The following is a 26,053-nucleotide window of genomic DNA, read 5'->3' on the forward strand; positions in this document are numbered from 1 at the left end:
AACTAAGTAAGCCACCCAGGTTCCCCCAGAAATACATTTTTGACAGAGTCCAAGCTATGGCCTTGGAACTGGTTTGCTAAGTGGAGTGAAAATGATTATTGGAAGTAGAGGTACAGAAATGGTAGTCATCCATGATCGTGATAATGGTAGGGCTGGAGGCAAAGATGCTCTTAAACCATCAAAGTCCTCAATGAATATAAGAGTAAACAGATGACAGTAATGAGGACAGATGGCAGTACAGATGAATATCAGAGGCCTCAACATGTGGCAGTGGAAATCAGTGGTAACATAAGAGAAACAGCCCTTATAATCTACTGGTTCACACCTTCTAGTAGTAAAGTGAGAAAATGAGCAACTTGAAGTAGCCCTACGCATTGCTAAGAGCCAGGTTCCATTTAATGAAAAAGTAGGGAAGTTCACAAAGGAATAGGGAAGCCAGAGTCTCTATAATTCGTATGTATATATGTATTTATTTAGGTAATCTTTCCACCCAACATGGAGCTGGAACTCACAACCCCAATGGAGCCACATGCTCTACCAACTGAGCCAGCCAGGTGTATTTTTTTTTTCAAGTGTCTGTATTTAATGCAAAAATATCAATAGAAAGGGCAATGGGAATATTAATTGGGTAATAGCAGGTAGCAGTAATGGAATACAACGAGAGGATTTATGATTGGCTGGCCTTCTTTTATTTTAAGTAGGCTCCACACCCAACACTGGGCTTGAACTCACAACCCTGAGATGAATACTTGAGCTGAGATCAAGAGTTGGAGGCTTAACTGAACCACCCAGGTACCCTCCTGGACTTCTTTTTTAGATAGCAGCAATGAATTACAGGGATGAGAAGCCAAGTGTATTAAACTGACCTTAATGTTCCAACTGGAACTCTGAAGTAATGTGTCTATGACAAAATAAATAGAAGCACTGAGCACTGACCAAGACTTGATGTGCCTGAACTGTTGTTCTGGGTTCCAAAGATTATTAGTGATAATCCATCTTGTGTCTCAACAAAGCTTAGCCTCCAACTGGAGAGGATGACAAAGTTAAGCCAGAAAAAGACTAAAGTAGCCTACTAAGACTAAAGATCAGTGAGTGTCCCACTGGTTTCAGCACAGTGCAGCCTAGTATGGAGAGGAAAGGGGCCTTTGCTTTGAGCAGTGGGATAATATTATTAAGGCCAAATATCAATTCAGGAGGAGTGGCATAGTTAGGTTTGTCAAAATGTGTCTGATATTATCACCTTATCTCCACAGGGTTGGGCACTGGATAGAATTGTGAGATCAGTCCTGGGGCAGACATAAAAGTGCTGGACGACCTCTGCAAAATTTAGATTCAAGTTAGTGAAGACTATGGGTCAGCTCTACTATGTAAGTGACTAAAATTTATATTTTCCAAAAATAGAATATTCACTATAGTCTATATATTCCCTCATCAGAAGTACTGAATAGATTTTTCTATCATTAAACAGGAATTTGAACTAACGTCCTAAATACCTCTACTATCTTCCTTTCGAAATTCTACATAAGTTTTAGTAGGAAACATCCTTAAAAATCATCATTTGTCTCACCCTCTCGCAAAGAAAGGGGCTATAACTTAAATGTCTATCCACACAAACTAACCCATACATGGTAGGAAACAGTCTCAAAAAAAAAAAAATATATATATATATATATAAGGTCATATACAGAGCTAAAACCAATTATTTATTTGATTTCTATATTCTTTACCTTATGTAATCCTAAAATCCTCATCTGGGTTTTTAAAATTTTTGTCCATTTGTTTGTTTTTGTAAACTACAATTTTTTTAAACATTGAGCTTTTTTTTTTTTTTTTAAAGATTTTATTTATTCATGAGAGACGCAAAGAGAGGCAGAGACACAGGCAGAGGGAGAAGCAGGCTCCATGCAGGGAGCCCGATGTGGGACTTGATCCTGGGACTCCAGGATCACGCCCTGGGCCGAAGGCAGGCGCCAAACCGCTGAGCCCCCCGGCTGCCCAACCGCAGACAATTCTGACTTCATCCCAATATTCCTAGCAATTCATCAGGATTCTGATATAAGGTTTAGCTGGTTATAAGCTGGATCCACCAAGTCATTTTTGAGACTTTATGTGGTGCTTTTTTTCCCATTAGCAAGAGATACAACCTAGCTCCAAAGACGAACTTAGGGAAAATCTTTGGTAAAGAAATTTCACAGACTTTACCATATGGAAATGTCAATTAAATCTTTCTTTGAGGGCACCTGGGTGGCTCAGAGGTTGAGTGTCTGCCTTTGGCTCAGGTTATGATCTAGGGGTCCTGGGACAGAGTTCCCGCAGGGAGCCTACTTTTCCCTCTATGTCTCTCATGAATAAATAAAATCTTAAAAAAAGAAAATCTTTCTTCCCACTAAAGTAGTGTAGAAACAGACTTTTAAAGAAAAAGAAAAAAAAACCCAAAAACAAACAAACAAAAAGAACAAGTAGGTGAAAAGAATCAAGAAATTCCAAAATCAGGGATCCCTGGGTGGCGCAGCGGTTTGGCGCCTGCCTTTGGCCCAGGGCGCGATCCTGGGGACCCGGGATCGAATCCCACTTCGGGCTCCCGGTGCATGGAGCCTGCCTCTCCCTCTGCCTGTGTCTCTGCCTCTCTCTCTCTCTCTCTCTATGTGACTATCATAAATAAATAAAATTTAAAAAAAATATTTAAAAAAATTCCTGGGATCCCTGGGTGGCGCAGCGGTTTAGCGCCTGCCTTTGGCCCAAGGCATGATCCTGGAGACCCGGGATCGAATCCCACGTCGGGCTCCCAGTGCATGGAGCCTGCTTCTCCCTCTGCCTCTCTCTCTCTCTCTCTCTCTGTGACTATCATAAATAAATAAAAATTAAAAAAAAAAAGAAAGAAATTCCAAAATCATTCTAAGTATATTCCTATAATACAGTATTTTTCTGTCTTCTATTTTCTCTCCTTGCATCATGTGTGACTTCCCAATTAATGGCAATGTCTAAGATTCTGGATCTTCAATTTATTCCTATCAATCACAATGCCAAAGCCTCATGAAATACTTGGTAAACTGGGAGGATTCCATACAATTTTTAAACAGACCTTGTCACTGTATGGAATTTCAGGAGTCTTTTTTGGTTGGCAAGAAAAACATTTTCCAAGTTAAGAGATTTTTTCCCCTCCTTCTTCCCACCAATTTTCCTCTCCAACACACACACACACACACACACACACACACACACACACACACACACGCAATCACATACTTCATATTTGAGGCCAATTTCACTAAAAGCAGAACCTTAACATTTTCAGCAACACTGTATGAATGACCTGGTAACGTTGACAATGAAGAAAAAAACCCGCTATTTATTTCTCTGAAGTTGCAGTTTGAACTAGATTTAAGCATCAGGAGACCAAAATAAAGTATTTCCTCATTTTCCCTGCTATTGCTAGTTTGCTGCAAGGAACAAATTGCTCAAGAATCAAAGGTGGGGCAATGTCTGTTGGTCATCGCTGGATTCTTGCTGAAAATAGGACAGGTAAGATCTTCGAGAATCTTCCACTTCACATTTTCTGAAAACATTCTTCCCAGTAACAGGCTAAACACACCACTGATCAAATTATTTGAGGCCAGTTATTTTATTTTATAGAGAGAAATTGCAATACTAGAAACTGCTTTGGCACAAGTTAAAAGTGGCTCTTGTATACTTGCCAGTTTTCCTCAGGATCATCAATACTCATTACCAAAATTTACCTTTACTTGGTTACCATGTAGAGTTGCCACCAATGTAAATGACGGAGTAGGGGGGAACCTGAGCACACATACACAACTTTATTTTTTTAGATGTAATGCAAATAACCATATCTAATATTCTTTCAGAAAACAAAAGAAATGGAAAACATGCTCAAAAAACACGAAATCAAGTTATACTTTTCGTAAGGCACCACCAAAAACCCTGGTAAATTAGAGTCCATATTATATTTAAGTGTTTCACTGACAAGTAAATAAATATGTAAGAGAATAATCAATAGAGGGTCTTGAGGTTTACAAAAGGCATTCCTGTTCAGACATCTTGGAGTATTGCAAAAGTAAGAATTAGCAGACTACATCTGAACCCGGCATCTCCTTTCCCAGTGCACATCATTCATTGCATAGTGGTGACTGGATATGATCCAGGCCAAGAGAAGACTGCAATTCCAAAATATAGTCACATCCCATTCTTTCTTTCTTGTGTTGGGACTATCACTTGGCACATCCATATCCAAAGAAGTAATGATATGCTTTAATTGTAAAAGGGGGGAGGGTTCAAAAGGTAAAAGACAAATCAGTTGTTTACTTTTAAAAACTTATACTTAACAGACCTACTGCAAAAGCAACTTTTTTACACACATATGAAGCTAGTTCCATATGTAAACCTTTATTGAACCTAATTATATGTGGGACTTTAACAGCTTAATTCTTCCACAATTTACAGTTTTTAAATCCCACTCAAAATGGTCACTTTCTCCTTTAAAAAGTTGATAGTTCCATCCTTTGAAAGAAGGGCTTTCTCAATTTCTCCTTTCATCCTCCTATTTTAAGTACTGGCTGATAGTCACACAAATGTACTACAGAATTAAAATATTGACAAGCAAGGAGTTTCTTTTACGTGCATTGAACTGCATCCAGAATCTTAAAATTAAGAACAAACTGACATTTCTCGGACACCAAAGACAAAAGCAGAGAAGAACAGAAGTGAAGCACAGGTAAAATTAATCTAATCTTACAGGTGTGTTAGACTTTGCTAGGACTTGGGATTCTTAAATAAGTACATGGTAGGCGATCACAGATTTAATGCTTATCTTTTCAATTATTCAAAGCATGACATACAGTAATTTGTAATTTTATTGAGGCACAAATTTTAATCATGCAGTGCAAAGGTTGTTTGCAGTAACTCAGGAAGGGAGCTTTAGCATCTAAATCTCAACATGGCTTTGTTGCAATAACTATCAGGAAGTAAAATAAACATTTGTGGGAAGAAAATGTCCCCTCTTCTGCCAACAAGAAAGTGAACTCTAATGCTATAGTTGTAAACTTGGGAATTTGCATAGTTCCATTGACCTACCCTTTGAGAATATTAAAGACCTACATAGATAGCATTTTTTCATTTTTCTTTCTATAACTTTCCCCAACACAGTTATGATGAAGGTAGTAAGAAATACTTTTGACAGAGTGAACACAGAAGTTAAAATACCAATGGTGGAAATGTACAACTGTGGAGAGAAGGGTAAAGGAACATTTTAAATCAAGTTTTAATATGAAATATTATAACATTGAAAAATGGAGTACGTTGGAAGTAATTTCCTCTAACTGAAAACAATGTTTTATATTATATCAGAACACCAGCATATCTTTAAATAGATGAATCTTAGTTCATTAATTCCAAAATTATAACCTTGTTTATGTTCATTTTTCTTTCTTTCTTTTTTTAAAACTAATTTCTCTTATCTGTTCTTCTCAGCCTTGGTCTAAATCTATGGTCAAGTCAGACCAAATCCTCTGTGACTTTCAAATAAATACAGAAAAGCCCATAGTATCAACTAAACAATATAAGTTTCAAAATACCAGAAGGTAAACAGGGAGCTACTCATGGCTGGAGAGTGCCTTGCATCTCTTTCTCTCACATCTCCAGCAGGTAAAATACCATATTAAGGACATGAGTGATTCCCTAAACAGTCACCTATATTCATCCACCATACTCTAGGAAGCAGAGTACCTTAGCCATCTGTCTCAGCATATTCATGCCCTTCCACTGATGGCTGAATAAAGTTAATGGGTGACTAGGAAGAAAAAATAAAATATTTAAAAAATGTATTCCACCCAGGCAGCCATCACTTAAAACTGCATTCAATTTTTAACCCACATGTATCTGAAGATCTTTACAGAGAAGATGAAAAGACAAAAAATATTGTGCCTCCTTTTATAACATCAACCAGATGAAATTCTTAACTGAATAAGAGTTTCTTTATATAGATTGGCAAAATGAAAACTTATGAAATTGGTTGATAGTTACCTTGCAATATCCACTGAAATCTTAAATCATATACACACTTAAGATGAGATCATGCACAGCAACGCTTATGAACCTCTTAACAGGTCAAAACACTAAAAATGTTTTATAATATTAAGGGAAGAAGGACTAAAAATTAGGTAGTCTGAACCATACAGAAAGCATTTATGGAAACTGGGTTTTATAGAAAAGCTTTTGCTTTTTTTTTTTTTTTTTTTTTTTTAAGTAAGATGCCTTTTGAGTTAAATCTCATACCCACTCAAACTGTAACTGGACAGTACATTTCACTTCTAGTTACTAGAAGACATTTCTTCAAAAGAGATTGGGGCATAAAGGAAAAAGGAGATTATAAACTGTTCTCTAGGCCCACCTTGCTCCTCCCTTTGAAAAAGAAAACTGATGAATTAAGTCAAACCACAGATTTTTAACCAAAATAAGGGACACAGAATAGTGAAGACCAAACACTACTTTTAGGTTTTTTTTTTCTTTTAAAAATAATTAGTCCCCTTCTAATAAACATTTCCATACAGCTTACCTAACACCTTAACAAGAATAAAGAACACAATAGGAGGAAAGTGGACACAGCACCATAGTTTCAAACATTCACATACAAAAACAAAACAAAACAGCCACCACAGAAATAGTAAGACCAAGTTTCCCAAAAGACAGGGACAAGTTCCAACACACAAAGGACATATAATTATCTATTTGAACAAAACAACATGGAAAATCTGGTCAGGCTAGGATGGAGAATGAAGGCTAACTCCTTGTATACTACAAGGAAGGAATGGGGTTTCTTTATTAAAAAGCAAAAAAGAGAAAGCAAGCCCCCAAATAGATTTTTGATGCTGAAACTCTGTCATATGCTGCTGGTAACAGTAAATATATATATTTATATATCCATATGTGTATATTAAAAAAGGAAAAATAATCTATTTATAGAACAGTCAGTAGTCAGAGACATTTAGAAAAAAGTAAAAACAAGTCCTTTTTTCTTTTTTTAAAAATGGATTTACTAAAACAACTTTATCACCCAGAGGTGCTACAACCCCACATTCTCTGATGAAGCCATGGTGTTATTCAACAGCATCAGCTGTGGGCCACAATCAGAAATTGCCAGAGTTGGAAACAGCAGACATTGAGATCAGGGCTGCAAGGCAAAAAGCTGTTATTTGCTGGTCTTGCTCATGGCCATGCCTGAAGCCTGGTGGTATCTGGTATACTTGTGAATGAAGGTTCCCCCGAAAAGCATGCATCACTGTGTCTCAGTAAAACATTCTGACTTGTCTTCTCTTCTTTTGCAGGAGCCTGGATCCATGTACCTGCTTGCCTCTAAAATGCTGACCCAAGACAGCAAGACTTCTCAAAGCCAAAAAAAAAAAAAAAAAAAAAAAAAGGCTCCTTGCCTTGAAATAAGAAAAGCTCTTCTTTCCAGAATCCAATCTAGTCAGATTTCTGAACTAGATGACATACTCCTCCTTAGGAAGATAAGGTGATCTGCCTCTCACTTGGGGTTTTCTTCTTGGTACAAACACAAGTAGCTGGGATCTAGACTTTGCTCCTCTCCCATGACTAACAGGAGTATCTGTAGGGCATTATATGCCAGGTACCAGTGGAAGGAGAGTATACTCTCACTCCTCTCCAACTGTCCTAAGGAGAGCCAAGTAGTCAGCACCTCCAGATGGTACCACCCCTAGGCTGTAAACCTCTAACTAATATCAGCTGGCCACAAGCCACATCCTACATGCCCTGCTAGCATACCAATGTATTAATGCCAACAGCCACTCTAGAGCTCAATCAAATGTCTGGCCGTAAAGTAACAAACCATACTCAGAGGAGACATAAATTGAAATATTGGCTGCTGTACCAAAGACACCCTCTGCATAGATGTGTTGAAGAGAATGTAGGTTACACAGTCCATGCAAAGAGGAAGTCAGCAAAAAGGACTTTCTCTGAAGGCCATTCGTCTTTGGAAGCAACATTCTGAGTGGATCTAAACCACTCGATGACTAAGATCTCAATGTGGTCCATTTCCCCCCATGTCCCAAACTAACCCAGCAACTGCTAACTGGTCTCCTTAAGATCCTCCATTGGTAGTTTGTAGCTCATTATGAAGGAAGGAGGTGGTGCTTGACCTGGGCTATCTGGCCCTTGCTTCTTTGCACAGTTTATACAGATGTAATCTTCATTTTCAGCCATTTCTGGAGATACACCCACACAAACTTGATGAAACCACTCATCACAGCCACCATCACATTGTACCCAGTCTACCTGTAGGAGACAAGATTGGGGAATGTTTAGGTTACATAAACATTAAGCCTAGAAAAAAAGCAAACCAAAAAGCTTTCTTGGCTTAAATGATAGCAGATAATTGGGATGTCCAGAGACAGACAATGACTTCTTATGGGACTACTTTTTAAAGACAGAAACTGGGAAGTTAAAATCCCCAAATTCTATTTTACCATAATATGTCCACAAAATTGGGCCTCTTAGGTACTCCATTACCTCATAATTACCCGGGGCTCCTTTTGAGGCAGAAACATGTTTGAGAAAAACTTGACAAAAAGGAACTTCTAATAGAGCAGCCAAGTAGTTTTAGCTAATATTAACAATTTCTAGGCTCTAAGACAATGCAATTATCAATCAAGAAAGGAAGAATACAACAATGTGAAGGCAATCCTGTGTATTAGCTTTATTTCAAAGAGATAAGCCAAAGTACTAAGAGCATTAAATACCTTTTTAGAAAAGCAGTCACATAGGCCACTTTTAAAACTAATATTTTTTATTCTTCTCTTCTTCCGTTACAAATACAACTCCCTATAAAAAGTTAGCAAATATCAGAGGTCAAATCTTACAAATTAACCAATTAAAAACAGTCAAAGTCACAGGTCAATAGATCACTCTGGGGTTTCAAATTAAAGTCTGTATCACTTGATAGGTCAGTGGCAGATGCCAGGCAAACTTTGACCCTCCAGAGAATATTGTGATTATAGGAGGCTAGAAAATGACTGTAATTTGGTGACTTTAAGCCTTGGGCCTAAAGTTAACAAGTTAACAATAAGGCGATTTGGGCCTTTTGTATTTGGAGGGTGACAGTGGTAGTTTTTATAGCTGATGTCATGGCAGATGAGAACCTTTAGGATTAAAAGCTATTCTTCCTCTCCCCAGTACAAAGTGGATCATCTCACTGGCAACTTACTGAAAATGCCAGTTTTTAGAGCCAAGAAAGAGGTATGAAAGGATCAAATAGGTACCTCAGTACAGCTTATGAGAAAGAACAGAGGAAGGAGGTTTTGGCTAGGTAAATGAGTTTCAGGGAAAGTGAGTACTTTCCAAAATTAGTTTCCAAGTACTATAAGAATTATCAAAACAATGATACTCATGTTAGTGGTTTTAGGGTTGTGATACAGTGTGGGAAAAATCATTTGTCAAAATAATCTTTCTGCTTCCATTGTTCCTAATTTGAGGCCAATAATTTAATCTCATTAAGGCTTAATTTCCTCATCTGTAAAATGGAGGTAACATCTTGTTTACAGGATTATTTAGAGGAACAAATGAAAGGCAGCTAATTCTCTGCCTAGGATATTGGAGGCATTTTTTTAAGATCACAGTTTCATGGCTCTACTCATTATTCTACCTTACACAAAAACCATTATGTACCTTGAAATAACTGTCTGCAGCACTGCTTCTCAAAATGTGTAGACCCTAAGATAGAATTACCTGTTGCATTTGTTAAAAGTGTAGCTGAGATCCATCCCAAATCTACAGATTCAGAGTATCTTGGGTGTACAAACCAGAAGCCTACTTTTTCAGTCAGATATTCTGAATTTAATCATCCCTGGCACTCTGCGATGCTACTTGCTAGGAAATTCAGAGCAATTTAACAATTCCTTCCTAAAACAAATTGTGGTTTTGTTTCTGTAATTGTTTCTATTTAGCTTCTGAAGCTGTGTAATATAGAAAATTGATCAAAATGTCCTATTGCAGCAAACTAGTACATGAAAAAACAAAGGGGAGATAAATGACTTCTGAGCAACAGACTAAAAATACACATACTGCAGCCATGAAGATTTACAAAGTGCTAATCTGACAGTAAGTGCTTTAGCTATTTGGAGCTAGTAGGGACAATGTGGAAGATGATCTGTTTCTTCTAGCTGCCCGAATTTGAGATATTACGCTGTTTATGATGCCACTCTAAACCAACAGAAAACTCTATTCCTACCTCCAACCCTCTTAATCTCATCTCATCTTCAGTCATACTAATCCCCAGGATAAGAAAGTTCCCAATTCACTAGTATTTGCTCCAAGAAAAGTGATACCATGTTTCTTAAAATCGAACTCTGCACTATACTCTCTGGCTTCCAGGTTTCCCCAAATTAAATCTACCAGTATCTCCCAAGTAAGGAAGATATGTTCTCTTTTGTGATTTTGGCTAGAGATCCATTCCTAAACCTAACTCTCCCACCATTCCAAAAAAACTTTTCTTGAGGTATTCAGCAGTACACAGATTCTATCCCAGTCTACAGATTATTTAACAATTTATCCCAACAATCTAGCAGAGAAAAAACAGTCTTTCCCTTACTAGTATCTTTTTATCACATTCACATGATAAACCCAGTGCTACTTGTTTGAAAAGACCCAATGGATCATTAAGTAAACTACAGTTTGGAATGTCAACTGAATCCACTGATGATTTTGACACAGGGGCAATAGACTATGTAGTACTCTGAAGACTCAGGAACATACCATTTGGTTAATTGCATATTAAATTCTAATAGACCCTTCCCCTTTCATTATTTTCAAGAGATCTACTTATCACAAAAATAATTACTGAAAAACTTCACAGCTATGAGCTGTTCAAATGTTAGCAGATAAGAGATTCAAAAGTATAGTACAAATAGGTTAATAGTTGGATTTGGGGAAATTTTAAAAGAGAAATATATTAAATACAAGAAATAGTGTTGGTTTGATATTTATGTTTTGCAATATGGTTTCATATTTACCCTAAAAAATATTTTGCATATTTCATCTTGTTCACTTCCCAGAGCATATTACTGCACTGGGGAAAAAACAAAGCCTGGAGATTTAGTGATATTCTTAGCTTAGTCCCCCCACTGAGCTTTTGTGATTTTGGCATTCAATCTCTACCAAGGTTCCTTGCAAAAACCAGATTTGAAAAATTAAAACAATTTACTCAATGGAGTACAATATAACAATGTTCAAAATCCTTGTATTTTTTTGGTGCTTTCGACATTTAAGTGACCAACCCTCCTAGCCAGCCCAATATTGAAGTTTCCCCAAGACACAGGAATTTCAGTGCTAAAATTAGCAAAGTCGAGGCAAATTAGAACAGTTGGTTACCCTATCTCCACATCACAATAATTTATACACACATTCAGGGTAATACAACTTCTGATTATCTATGCTTTTAGAAAGAGATATGAACCAATAATGCAAATACTGTGACTAAGACAACACCCCATGAAAATCTTTTAAAATCAGAATGACTAACAAATAGTAAGAGACAAAGGTTTATAAACTTAATCTCTATTTACCATCCCAAACTTCTTATGGAAACAGTAATAGGTAAGGAAAAGGCCCAAAGGAAGAGTTAGATAAAAGAGTAAAGGAAAAAGTCTTATTTTCATAAATAAAATGATTATATTCTACCACAGAAAACAAATGTTACTTAAATGTTAGATTGAAAGAATTTGCTGGGGCAGCCCGGGTGGCTTGGCAGTTTAGCGCCGCCTTCGGCCCAGGGCGTGATCCTGGAGGTCCAGGATCGAGTCCCACGTCGGGCTCCCGGCATGGAGCCTGCTTCTCCCTCCTCCTGTGTCTCTGCCTCTCTCTCTCAAGAATAAATAAACAAAATCTTAAAAAAAAAAAAAAAAAAGGTTTTAAAGAAAGAATTTGCTCCTTTGGGAAGCCTGAGTGGCTCAGCGACTGAACATCTCCCTTTGGCTCAGGGTGTGATCCTGGGTCTGGCGATCGAGTCCTGCATCAGACTCCCTATGAGGAGGAGCCTGCTTCTCCCTCTGCCTATGTCTCTGCCTTTCTCTGTGTGTCTCTCATGAATAAATAAATAAAATCTTTAAAAAAAAAAAAAAAGAATTTGCTCCTTCAGGTTAACTTGTTTTACTCTTGGTACCAGTAAGATTTAATGAAAGGGGCAGATCTCAGGGAGAAAAAGATTCTGAACCTTAAAAGTAATTTTCTGAAAACAATTATTTTATTTTTTCTTCATTATTGTTTTTTAAATTAATTTCACCTTGAAGTTAATTTGATAACGATGGAAGAGACAGTTTTATTGGAAACCCTCTACAACATTATTCTGGATAATATTTTTCTCTTTCTAAAACATCCTGAAATTGAGTCTAGGTATGTTTAAGTAGCTTCTTCAAAGTTTTCTCAATTTGGGCAGCCCCAGTGGCGCAGCGGTTTAGCGCCCCCTGCAGCCCGGGGTGTGATCCTGGAGACCTGGGATCAAGTCCCAAGTCAGGCTCCCTGCATGGAGCCTGCTTCTCCCTCTGCCTGTGTCTCTGCCTCTCTCTGTCTCTCATGAATAAATAAATAAAATCCTAAAAAAAAAAAGTTTTCTCAATCTGTACATTTTGGGAAAAAAGTAGTAAATTACTTTTAGAAAACAACACTTAGAAAAACAACACTTACTTAAATATGAATGAACCCTAGAAGGTATTTTTTGCTGCATAAAGAACATACAGACTTCTCTAAAAAATTCTTTTCTTATCATTTTGTTCTGAAGATGTGTCATAAATACTACACTTCAAATTGAGAAAGTTGTAAGATTCTTTACAAAGCAGCTAAAGATATATACCTTTTTTTAGTGCTTGAGAACAAACTTGGAGAACCAGAAATATTGCAGAACAGTAACGATGGGCAAAGTGTTTACAATATAAAGTAATTTCTGTTTAAAATTAAACACATTATCAAAATACATCATTTACTGTTTCTTTTATAAGTTGATGACAGGTTAAGGCACACCTTCCTCACTTTTTGTGTGTGTTTTAACAGTTTGAAACAGACATTCTTTCTGAATGTTCAGTTAAATTTCCCTTTGTTCTATTAAGGTAACTTTCCAGATTAAAAAAAAAAAAACCAAACTTTAATGTTAGGAGCAAATCTTAGGGCTGACTTAAAAATTACCATCATATATTAACATTTACTCTGCATTTTATTTAGCAAGTGCTTTCATACAAATTATCTTCTCCTATTCTCATAACCCTAGGAGTAAGTAGGGCATGTGTTAATTTAACAATTTTACAGCAGACGAGAAAAAACCTGCTGTAGTATTTATATGCTACAGGAAGATAATAGATGAGCTCAGACATATTTAAAATGCTGAGCAGAGAAGGGAAAGATTATTAAGTGAAAAGGTTAAAAAAGAGAAAGCAAAAGGTTCATGATGGATATAAACACTGTAGAAAAGATGATAGGAAAGCTTGAAAAAGAAACACCACTTCTTACTGCCAGTCCTGAAACTGCCATAAAATCAGTTAAAAGAGAAACAAAGGGAGAAGTTTCTGCCAATACTTCAGTACCCAAAGAAATAGTTAACCTTTCATCAACCTCTTTAATGAACAAATTCAGATGAGAATAAATTCCAAATGAAAGAAAAACAATACACATATATAATGTAGCTACTAAAATGCTTTAAAATAGAAACATATTTATGTAATCAGTAAAGATACAAAAGTTAAGTAGAGATGGTACGACATGATATAAAATAAACTATCTGGAAAAAGGACCAGAAGGAGACACACTAAAATATGTAGGTATTGTCCTTGGAAGGTTAGGCTACGGGATATTGTGTCTTACCAAAATATATTCATTTTCCAAAAATGAGTGGGAAATATTTAATAAGTATTATTTTAATATAAGTGTCATGTAGTTTTGGAATGTATTTTTGTACTTACATCTTAATTATCGGTGGGGTGGGGTTATTAGTGGAGAAAACCTGGTCTGGGAGCCAGGAAACCACAGTTCTACTTTTGGCTTTGCACTACTTAGCTCTGTGACTTTGGTCACATCATTTATCTTCACTGAGTCCTGGTTTCATCATTTGTAAAATGAAGAGCCTGGACAAGGTGACCTATTCAAGCTCTAACAAGTATTTGACTGAGGAGGGAAGTAAGGGAATAATGATGCAGTTATATTTATTCTGTTCATAAAATCAAATTGAGGAGGTATTAAAGTTTTAAATATCAAGTGGTACAATGAGCATAATAAAATTAAACCTATGAATTTACTAATAATCTTGATGGGAACCATAACAAATGTCCCCAGTCACTGAATGAACTGGGATTTTTCATAAAGCCCATCCATCTTTCTCAGAAGTTCATTAATGTCAGTGTTACCTAAAGAATGGCATCATGTAATTATTACACTTAAAATTTAGGGCTGAAATTTTTTTTAAAAATGTATCTTTAAAGGTCTTATTTTTTGCAAGGTATTTGAAAAAATCTTATTCCACACAGAAGAGTGAACATAGGCCTGAGCATAGGTAAGACACAGACCAAAGAGGAAGATAGAGCCCTTTGGTTTTAGGTCTTTATGACAAAAATCTTAACATGATTTGCCAGAGCTCTTAAAATACTGGCCCAGAACGTTTTTAGGCCACTGTGACTAACGGACAAGGTACTTAGTTCCCTGAGTCACCCTACAGGGAAGGCAAAAGGACTAAGAGACTACACTGAAACCTGCTACACCAGCCATACATGAAATGCACCGCTACCCAGGGTTTCACATAGCTTCTCTCTGCTCTGCTCTCATTATGTTCACAAAGTACATGATTTTTAAAGCACATTTATTCCATTAGGCACACTGACCTAAGAGCCTTATAATTCAAAACAGTTTATAGAAACTGTAGAAAACATATTCTGCTGAAAGCCCAAATCCTGGAATCAAAACCAAATTCTCATTATATCAAGCTTCTGTCTCGTGACTGCTGCTCCTTGTCCTCTCTCACATGGGGGTGTATACAGTTAGAGCTCACCTTGTCCTTGCAGGGCCGCTGGCAGTTCTGTGCTGCACACACAGCATTTTCGTCATCGGACTCCTCTGCTCCAGACCAGTCGTACTTTGAGGGGATGTCCAGCACCTTCTTCTCTCTCTTCTTCTCAGTAGTCTCTTTCACAAGGTCAACTTTGGCTGCAGCAGCCTTCTCCTTCTTTTTCTTTCTCTCTTCTTCTTTTGCCAGTTTCTTGGCCAGTTTATTCAGCTCCTTTGATTTTTCTGCACTTAGTTTTAATTTCTTCTTTTTAGGTTTATCCATTTTCTTTAACTCCTTGGACTTCTGTTTTCCTTCTCCAAAAAGCTGTTCTACTTTTTCTAGCTTCCGTTTCCGTTTCTTCTCTGAAGAGTCTTTTCCTTTTATTTTTAATGGTTTCTCTTCCATGCTGTCATCCTTCAATAAGATAAAAATAGAAATAAATTTAAAGCAAGACATTTAAAAACAGCTTTATTCTCTTATAGGAAGTATACTGAATAGACAAACCTCATACGGACAGAAAGTAGAGTAGAAGTTACTGGGGGCTGACAGGAGGAGGACAGGAGGAGGAAATAGGGCTTATTGTTTATTGGGTACAGAGGTTCTGTTTGGGATGATTTAAAAGTTCTGGAAATGGAGAGCAGCAATAGCTGTGTAACACTGTAAATGCAATTAACACAACTGAATTGTATACTTAAAATGGTAAATTTTGGGCGGCGGTGATGGTGATGCCGCGTGGCCACACGTGAGTTTCTTCTATATCTCTCTGATGCCCGCACCCAGTCCCAGGCCCATGGAGCCCACGCGAGACTACCCGCTGTTCGGGGGCGCCTTCTCCGCCACTCTGCCTCCGGGGGCCCTTGACGTAAGGTACCACTTTGAGGACGTGGGCGGGATGCAGGAGGCTAGGGCCCTGCAAGTGGACAGTGTGCAGCCCCTCCTTTCGGAGAACCTGGCTCTCCGGAGCTACTGTCAAGAAGCCTGGGTCCTCTCTGGCAAGCAGCAGGTAGCTAAAGAAAACCACCAGCCCTGACAATAGGTTATCTCTTGGTCCTGAAAATCTGTCACTTCTGCCCTGGAGCCTGGGTGACTTTGAACAGCTGGTGACCAGTCTGACCCTTCACGATCCCAACATCTTTGGTCCCCAGTAAAGATGCTGAAACACTGCGTAAAGCTGCTGAAGCACACAGGGACCCCGTTCTGCAAGGGGACCAAGGAGTTGGATATATGCCCTTAATTCCTTCCCTGTGCATAAACATAAGACACCTCCTGTCTGCAGAAATAAACTTGCTTTATAACGAAGATAAAAAAAAAAAAAAAAAAAAGGTAAATTTTATATTGGGTACATTATACCACAATAAATGTTCTAAAGATATTTTAAAAACATGTAAGAAAGCAAATATAATATTAAATGAAATCAACTCAATGGTAGAAAATAAAGCCTGTATAAAACATGTGACTTTCACTTACTAGAGAAAAAAGACCACTGTCAGCATATATTAGTATAGTGGGTAGCACCTTTGTTTAACTAAGATAAAACATACACATAAAGCTAAAAGTAATAAATGTACGCTGAATTATCTAATAACTTTATTGGTCTTCATTTACCTCTATTACAATTCTTTATTAACTCACAATAAATTCCTGATGGCTAAGAAGTTATTAAAATTGTTGGCAAAACAAAACTGTATCCATGATCTGATTACAAAAGACATTCAATGATTTTGGCAAGGGCTAGAAAACAGTTGATATGACAAAGCAAACAAAACAAAACAAAAATCTCTTATTTTTCTTTTCAATTTTCTAATATTGTTCTAACTTCTTTTATATGCCAATGTAATAAACATTTTAAAAATTTATTTTTGGGGCGGATGTCAGGGTGGCTCAATGGTTGAGCATCTGCCTTTGGCTTAGGGCATGATCCCGGGGTCCTGGGATCAATGTGGGCATCGGGCTTCATGCATGGAGCCTGGTTCTCCTCTGCCTGTGTCTCTGTGTCTCTCTCTCTGCATCTCTCATGAATAAATAAAAAATAAAATCTTTAAAAAAGATTTATTTTTTAAAATTTATTTGAAATTCTATTTTTTTTTTTAAGATTTTGTTTATTTATTCATAGAGACAGACAGAGAGACAGAGACACAGACAGAGGGAGAAACAGGCTCCATGCAGGAAGCCTGACGTGGGACTCAATCCCGGGTCTCCAGGATCACACCCCAGGCTGCTGGAGGCGCTAAACCACTATGCCACCAGGGTTGCCCTTATTTGAAATTTTAAATTGAAATTGACAGAGAGACAGCATGCGTGTGGACACGAGTGGGGGGAGTGGCAGAGGGAAAAGAGACTCTCAAGCAGATTCCCATTGAGTATGGAGCCCAACACAAGGCTCAATCCCACAACCCTGAGGATCACGAGCTGAGCCAAAACCGAAAATCAGACACTTAACCAACTGAGTCACCCATGACCCAGCATTTAAAAATTTTAATAGTTTGTCTAACAACAGGAAGAATGAGGAATAGAGAAAGAAATACTGAAAAACATAAATATTTAAGAAATACCACTTGAGAATTTTGTGTCATATTTGAGACTGGAAAATCTTTGACAGGAACCTACGAAAGTGCAGAATGCAGCAGAACACTGTATTATAAATGTTTTAAGTCTATCACATTCTGAACTCTATATTTACCCTTTCAATACTTTGTGTTTGCTTCCATGTAAAATAAAGAGGATCAGATGAGACAATGGATGTAAAGAAAACACTTTATATTTTGAAAAACATAAATCAGGCTACCTTTGATCTGAATTCCAAACCAAAAACTATCAATTGCCAAGTGTATCTGTGTCAAGTGCTGGTGACATTGTACCATTCTATTGTATGGAAGTAAATAATGGAAGAGTAAGAGAGAAACGAATGCTAGGACTCGAATGCCAGAGTTGGAATCCAGGTCTGTTTTTACCAAATATGTGACCTAGGCAAGTTTCCAGCTCTCTGCCCCTTAATTCTCTTCATATGTAGAAATATGTCTATCCTTTCCTGTCTCCTTTTCATGATTATGGTGAGGACTGAGTGAGATCATGGATATGAAAACATTGTACAAACTGCAAAATGCTAGGGGCACCTGGGTGGCTCAGTCCGTTAAGTGTCTGCCTTCCACTCAGGTCTTGATCCTGGGGTCCTGAGATGGAGCCCAGCATTGCATAGTGCTCCCTGCTAAGCGGGGAGCCTGCTTCTCCTCTCCCTCTGCCTCCTCCCCCTGCTCATGTCTCTCTCTCACACACAAATAAAATCTTAAAAAAAAAAACCAAAACAAACCACAAACAAAAGCCAAACTACAAACAACTATGTAAGTATTAATATATGGATGTAGACTCTCTCTCCCCACAACCTTCTTCTGTTTAATCCTTCCCTTGCTTCTTCTTCTTCTTTTTTTTTAAACCACTGTATTTTCTTCTGCCTTCTCTTTCTGGGTTTTCAACAGTGGGGAGTCTGGGCTAAGAAGCTTGTCCTTCCTTAGGAGAAGAACTGGTAGTTTTCGGTATCCTCCTTTCTTTTTATTTTTATTTTATTAAAATAGACACATAGATTTATTTAAGAAAGAGAGAGAGGGGGGATCCCTGGGTGGCGCAGCGGTTTGGCACCTGCCTTTGGCCCAGGGCGCGATCCTGGAGACAAGCTCTTCAAGGTTAGTAACCCCTACCCCCTTACCCTAACCCCCACAAACAATTCTTCAAACCTGTAGAACAGCTTTGATCTAAATTGACTTGAAATGTCAGGAAAAAGGAGATTAATGTACACAGATCCTTCATCTGAGAGATGGTGTGATAAGGCAAGATTTCGGGATCCCTGGGTGGCGCAGTGGTTTAGCGCCTGCCTTTGGCCCAGGGCGCGATCCTGGAGACCTGGGATCGAATCCCACGTCGGGCTCCCTGCATCATGGAGCCTACTTCTCCCTCTGCCTATGTCTCTGCCTCTCTCTCTCTCTCTGTGTGACTATCATGAATAAATAAAATCTTAAAAAAAAAAAAAAAAGAGAGAGAGAGAACGAGCATGAGCAGGGGGGAGTAGCAGAGGGAAAGGGAGAAGCAGACTCCTAGCTGAGCAGGAAGTCTGACACAAGGGCTCCATCCCAGGACCCTGAGAGATCATGACCTGAACCAAAGGCAGATACTTAACTGAGTCACCCAGGCACCTCCCCGTCTTTCTTTTTAGTGGAAATGGCATCTGGGTTTTTTCCCCCCTATTACATAAAATCGCAATAAAGAAGACCATAAAGCAGAACTACATTTGGCTTAATGGAAAAGGAAGACAGCCACAGTACCACCCACTCAACCTTCCCCATCCTGGGATTTGTGGTACCCCAAAGAACCATGGCCTTCTAAAAAATGTTAAAAGCACTGTTTTAGTAAGCTTTAAATCCTTGCCTCCATGATATGCAGGAATCTGTCTTCAGAGGGTGGGTGTGTGGCCTGCAAAATCCGCCATATGTGTTGAGTCTCATCCAGAGATACTTCTAGGAGATCTCCAACCATCATAAGTTCTTCCAGCTGGGTTTTAGCTCCAGGTGACAACTCCAACACTGGAGGTTCCAAACTTCGGGGCACCAAAGGGCTCTTTCGGGGTTGTTTCCTGGGGGTGCTAGAACCTTTCCAATAAAATATAAGACAAAACAAAAAATGAAAACTATGGAAAAAATGTAATGTTTCCAGAGTAAGTATTTAGGGAAACGGTCCCTCCTCTTCCAATACTTAATTCCCGCCCCCAATACTTACTTTAGATATTTGAACTCACTGCATCCATGTGAAAGTGAGAATGAAACCTTCAAAAAGTACAAAACAAAAAGATCTAGAACTCTAATGCCCACTCTAAAAAATCGGTTAGAGTAAAAAACTGGTTCCTTACTAGTTCTTTATGCTATAGGAGAAAGAAAAATAATCTCTTAATCCCTCTTCTCTCCATTTTAGAGGGCACCAGAGATTAAGCACATGTGCTGTCACTACCCTCCTAATAAACCAATGGTAATATGCTATTCCCTAAGATGTTGAACTTTCCTATGAAAAGAGAAATACTCTTTAATTCCCAGAGGTGTGACCTAAAGCAGTGTGATGTATTTTCACTAGGGAAAAGGAAAGTGGACATACAGGAGCAATTTCCTACCAAGGAAAGGAAGAAGTCTCTAACACTCAAAGCTTTCCTGAACAGAATGAATATTCTTAAAAAGCAGTAGTTTCTCAACAACTGGTAATGAACACGTAGAGATTTTATAAAAATGAAGAGATGGGACTAGAGGGCCTCTGAAGTTCTTCTTATTAGGATGCAATAATTCCACGTAAGTTTTTTCAGGTTACCACCTAGTAACATGAAATGCACATAGGGACTTAGCTATTCCTAATCAAAATTGCATTTTCAGGTTTTACTAGCATTTCATAGCCAGGATGTTCATTTAAGAGGGACTCATAGTCTGGGGTGCCTGGATGGCTGAGTCGGTTAAGCAACCAACTCTGGATTTTGTCTCAGGTCATGATATCAAGCCCCATGTCAGGCTCTGCCCTCGGCATGAGGTCTGCTTGAGATTCTCTCCCTCTGCCCCTCCCTCTCTTTAAAATAAATAATCTTTTAAAGAATAAAAATAAATTTTAAAGGATTCATAGTCTTAATAAATACCATTTTTTTCCTCACTGGTTTCAGGTCTATCTTCTCCACACTGTTTTAAAGGGTAATACCTTGAGAACAACTCTTAGAAGCAGAAGAATAAGCATGTTCTGCACAGAATGAAGGCGCTGTCCACATGTGAGTGACCACCTCTTCAGACTTGATGGGAATTTCTTCATCACAAAAAAGATTGGGTTCCAAACTACTGGAAGACTTCACACTGGCTGTGTCCTGAAGAAAAAACAAAGAAGGGTATTAAGAATTAGAACCACTTCATTTATCCTGTGACAAGGATCTAAATGCAGGCTTTCAGATTAAAGCTTGTAATATATTAAAAGTATGACCTTAAAATTAAATGCATAGTATTAAGTAAGACATAAAATGCCCACTGGGGGGAAGAGAGAGAGAGAGAGAGAGTAATGACTACAGTTTTAAGCCAAAAGGGAAAGAGTAAACCTCAAAAATAATCCACAGAGATAATAAACCTACAAGAAAATTACTATTAAATAATCTACCTTCTACAGTCTACAACTCATAAAAAACTCCTATACCTACAAGTTAGAGAACCTTGACACTTAAAATGGACTTAGGAGGGACTAAATGGCTCAGTGGTTGAGCGTCTGCCTTTGGCTCAGGGCGTGATCCCGGGGTCCTAGGATTGAGTCTTGTATCAGGCTCCCCACAGGAAGCCTGCTTCTCCCTCTGCCTATGTTTCTGCGTCTCTGTGTCTCTCATGAATAAATAAAATCTTTTTAAAAAAAATGGACTTAGGAAGGGTAAACTTTAGATGTGACATTTTAAGGACACAAATCATTTAATCCTCTCCAAAAGTTTTCAAACCTAGAAGTTTACTAACTGCTCTTACAATGAAGAGCCTGACAATATTCAAACTATATATTTCTGACAACTCTAATTAGTTCTCAGATGATTCTCCCCTGTCATTAGTTTCCAGAAGCTCACATGTACAACTTTAATGGTAGAGTGCAATCAGGAAAACAAATCACAGGTATTTCAATAAGGCTAATTTAATAAAGTGAACTGGTGAGATGTATATTAAAGGTTTGAAAGGGCAAAATGGAAACACTGAGCCAAAACCAAGAAAGAACTGGGAAGAAGTGAGGCTTTAGAATGTACAAGCCCAGAAAAGGGCTCTGCAGAGATGCGAGCCAGACCTCTGAGAAGGAAGTGCTAGCCAGTTAGTTCTGCTCTCTCTCATGGATTGTGATATGGTTGGTTTCAGGGATGTGAAAAAACAACTAAAAATTGGACCCAGTTCCCAATGCCAGAGTAAAAAAAAAGAAAAAGGAAAAAAAAAAGCATGCAGTTCAGATGATGAGATGAATAGAGAATAAAATGGGAAAGCTCATGTCCTTTCTCACTACTCAGGCCTTTTAATATTCTCTAATGTCCTCTATTAGCAGAAGGAAGGCAGTAGGCAAAAAACAACTGTGTAGACCAGGAGTTGGTTGGCATACTGCAACCCAGCTGGCAGCTCATTATTTGTATGGAGTATGAGCTAAGAATAGTCTATATTTTTAAAGAGTTGTGGGGGAGAAAAAGAATATGCAATAGAGACCATATGTCACTTACAAAGCCTAAAATATTTACTAAGCTTTATATGTGTGTATATACACATGTATATACATCATTAATATATATTATTACATATTAATGTATATTGACATATATGCATTACTTTGCAGAAATGGTTTACTAACCCTGGTGTAGAGCCCAAGTCCCAGCATCACTAAGCAGAGTACAGAAGCGTGAGTTAGGAGAGGAGCCAAGAGTTTCGTGACTAACACAACCTCGTGATGGAAGATCTATTACCATGAGACAACCTTAATTAAATAGGGAATACTATGGAAGACAGTACCACTTACTAAGAATTTAGAAATAGCAGTTCATAGTCTTCTTCCCTATTCAAGAATTTAAGTCCTAAAAAAGCAAGAGATGGGAGTGTACTTGAGTTCTCTCCCACTTTAGATCACACATACTTTTTCTCAGGGACTAGAATTGTCTTTTCTGACTTTGATTCTATTCATTTCATTGTTACATATACAGGGAACTTCCTGTTAAGCTTCCAAAACGGAAAGAACAGTGATCAGAAAATAATGATGGAAAGTAGTGGTAGCTAAAAAGATTTGTTTGTTTGCTTGTTTTAAGATTTTATTTATTTATTCACAGACACAGAGAGAGAGAGGCAGAGACACAGGCAGAGGGAGAAACAGGCTCCATGCAGGGAGCCCAATGTGGGACTGGATCCTGGGTCTCCAGGATCACACCACCCCAGGCTGCAGGCGGCGCCAAACCGCTGCGCCACCAGGGTTGCCCCAGCTAAAAAGATTTGTAAAAAAATTACTTCCCCGAGGTGAAGCATGCAAAGTGAACATGTACAATACTGACTTTGTGTATGTTAAAGACATACTGTTAACCCTAGAGCAATTCCTGAAAACACACACACAAACAAAAAAGAGGTATAAGGCAAGAAATCAATAAAGGAAAGGAAAGATTAAAAATTTTTTTCAATTAACACAAAGGCAGCAGGAAAAAGAACAACAAAGGAACAGAAAGCAGGAGATTAATAAAAGATAAATAGTAAGATGATCAACTTAAAGAGAACCATATATTAAGTGAAAATGGACTAAACACCCCCAACTAAAAGACAGAGATTGTAATATTACTTAAAAACCAAACAAAAAAACAAGATTCAACAGCATTCTACAAATAGATATATATGAAGAATTACAGTCCAGAGGGACACTATTATATATGCTGTCCTCAAGAGACACATTTTAAATATAAAGAAATAAGCTGAATGTAAAAGAACTGATCAACAAAAAGCTTAAACAAATTACTCTCCCTAAGGAGGAAAATTATAATTCAGTCCCATTAACAGCAAATACATAGGAAAGGTAGAATGTCCTCTCAGTGAGAAATGTATTTTATATGCAGATCTGTCACTCTATCTTATCTGGTATTAGGCTGGACTAAACTCTCAAGACAAAATTGACTCTATTTCCACCAAAGTTCAAGCCACACATGCATTAAAAAGGGTGGAGAAGAAAACCTAAAAGAATCTAAGTGTTTTACTTGCCTTTCTCATTTTTTAAATTAGCAATTACTGGGCTACAAAAAAAGAACTTCCCAGGAGACAACAGCTACTTCTGTTATATATCCTCCTTTCTGATGTGCAATTCTGCACATACGTGCATATGCAAAATATAAACTGTGATACGGATGGACAGTTTCAGTAAAGGGAAGACAATCTTCCTTTTAAGGAAATGATCATATGAGTATATGAAAGGTTATGCCAGGCACACACAGAAAAGATCCATGATAGACTTTGCTTCATTAAACATATACTTTTCTAAGTAATGATTTTCCTGAATTGCTGCTCAGTGATTCAGCGGTGATTATAAGATATTACATGCAAATGAAGTAATCCAACAATGCAGAGCACAAATTAAATGCTATGATAATTAAGATCAAATGACTGATTTTATTTTTCTATGTAATTACCTACTCTTCTCCCTAAGCCAGTAAGGGGTCTTTCCCTCAGGCCAAGATACTAAATTCAAAGATGAATTTAATTTTTAAAAATTTTTTTTTTTTAAGATTTTATTTATTTATTCATGAGAGACACAGAGAGAGAGAGGCAGACAGGCAGAGAGAGAAGCAGGCTCCATGCAGGGAGCCCGACGCGGGACTTGATCCCAGGTCTCCAGGATCATGCCCTGGGCTGCAGGCAGCACTAAACCGCTATGCCACCGGGGCTGCCCTCAAAGATGAATTTTAAAGATGAATTCATGGTCACAATCAGGGGACATTATACAAAGGAAAAAATCGCCAAATTGTAACTAAACTAGCAAATAAAATTTTAATTATGGAGTAAGTGATTGCTCTATGGAAAAATATGCAGGAATTTAATTTTTTTTAACCTACAATCAAGGTGAATGTGACCTTGAATCACTCTAAGTCTTGCCACCTACCACTCTTCCAAGCTGTCAAATACATTGCTAAAAGTATGAATTCCTAATTCATACTATAAAGTGCCCCCCTACCAAAGGAAAGCCCATTATTAGCTAATACTGTTATATAAATTTTATTAAAAAAATACTACTCTCTACAACCACATCAAACCACAGTTTTGATCCCTAGCCCTGAAGTCCCATAATACTTGTGATGTTTTGTTTTCATTGGTTTCCAAAACACTCCCAAACCAAGTCCATCCCGTTTAACAATTCTAGGGTACTGGTTGATAATTAGTATGCTAGAAAGAGAACCCAGTTATCAAAGATCTCTAAGCTATAGTAAACCAGTAATTCTAGTATTAGTTAACTTATATGTAGCATGGGCTGCATTCCCATTCAGCTGCTCCTTTAGAACTTTACCTTAACTGGCTAATTCAAGTTTCAACTTTGCTCAAGTCTTTAATTCATAAAACTAAAAATTCCCTCATTAAAACTTTCCCAAGATCCATTTTTATCTTGAGAAAAAATATTTTCCAGTAGATAATTTATAAGCATCTATGATAGATGGTTTAATCTATCCTGCAAGTTTTAATGCTGATGTCGTTCATGCTCTAAGAATGAGCTTACCTATCTGATTTGCACACTAAAACGACAAAGAAAGGATAGTTAACCACCAGTAGGAGAAAGAAATGCACTCTCGTTTTTCCACACATCAGAGTATGAACTCCCTGGTTACAGACACAAATTCTAAACAGTTCAAAGACTAATATAAAACAGATGAATGGATTAACTGTAACCTGGCAGAGTTCCTGCCTAGATCGTGATGTTATACTAGCTAAAAAGACAAAGGGCTTGGGCCTGACACAAAATAATAAAAGGCGAATAGGATCCAATACAAAACAAACTTGCCAAAACCAGGGTACTGTTATTATCAAAGGAATCACATTGAGGACAAATAATTTTTTCTAGCTGCAAATGTAACTGCAAATTTGAACCATGGGCCCAAATATAACTCATCTCTGAATAGGACATTATATCCAGCATCATCCAGAGAGATCAGAGCAAAAGACTCAAAGCACAGCTAGAATGGGATTCTTAAAATACAACTATACAGACCTGAAGAGCCCAAAGGAAACAAAATACTGAAATAAGCCATGAAAGCTTTCAATAATCTAAACGCATAATTTTTTTAGGCCCTCTAGGACATAAGGAGTTACAAGGTGAAGAAAATATGGATTTTTAAAAAAATTCCATCCTTTAAAAAAAAGTTTCATCTATATTTTGGGGGGCTTTGGAAAAATGCTATTACGATAAACCCAAGATAAACGGACTAGTATTCTCTTCTACTTTCAGGCTTCCAATACCAGTGTTCACTATTTTTAACAAGCC

The 26,053-nt window shown here is 37.7% G+C and overlaps 1 protein-coding gene, 1 long non-coding RNA gene and 1 pseudogene across 12 annotated transcripts in view; 2 read left to right on the forward strand and 1 right to left on the reverse strand.

Moving 5' to 3' along the window:
- Nucleotides 1-910: 910 nt before the first annotated feature.
- LOC140617654 (uncharacterized) lies at nt 911-26,032 on the forward strand. Of its 9 annotated transcripts, none has more exons than XR_012017842.1 (8): nt 911-1,088; nt 1,254-1,367; nt 3,437-3,522; nt 3,864-3,942; nt 4,566-4,729; nt 5,161-5,250; nt 5,485-10,125; nt 20,727-20,992. It is a non-coding gene; the product is annotated as an uncharacterized lncRNA (long non-coding RNA). The 9 variants fall into 9 exon arrangements; XR_012017843.1 differs by having other exon boundaries at nt 7,338-10,125; nt 20,727-20,974; XR_012017847.1 differs by lacking the exon at nt 3,864-3,942 and having other exon boundaries at nt 20,727-20,995.
- The window catches only part of KDM5A (lysine demethylase 5A), an 87,618-nt gene continuing 65,163 nt past the window's right edge, over nt 3,599-26,053 (reverse strand). Inside the window, exons 25-28 of one of the 3 annotated variants that reach the window (XM_072799372.1) lie at nt 20,762-20,921; nt 19,463-19,683; nt 15,050-15,460; nt 3,599-8,304 (exon numbers count right to left, since the gene is read on the reverse strand). In XM_072799372.1, the coding sequence (XP_072655473.1) occupies nt 8,098-8,304; nt 15,050-15,460; nt 19,463-19,683; nt 20,762-20,921 (999 nt within the window). In that variant the 3' untranslated portion in view covers nt 3,599-8,097. Of the gene's footprint in view, nt 8,305-9,856; nt 11,909-13,970; nt 14,173-15,049; nt 15,461-19,462; nt 19,684-20,761; nt 20,922-26,053 lie in introns of those variants that run through there. The other 2 variants (XM_072799373.1, XM_072799374.1) reach the window with 2 other exon arrangements.
- Nucleotides 15,761-16,354, forward strand: LOC140617653 (ran guanine nucleotide release factor pseudogene; annotated as a pseudogene).

Source organism: Canis lupus, chromosome 25 (genome assembly GCF_048164855.1).
Source record: "Canis lupus baileyi chromosome 25, mCanLup2.hap1, whole genome shotgun sequence".
Lineage (NCBI taxonomy): Eukaryota > Metazoa > Chordata > Mammalia > Carnivora > Canidae > Canis > Canis lupus.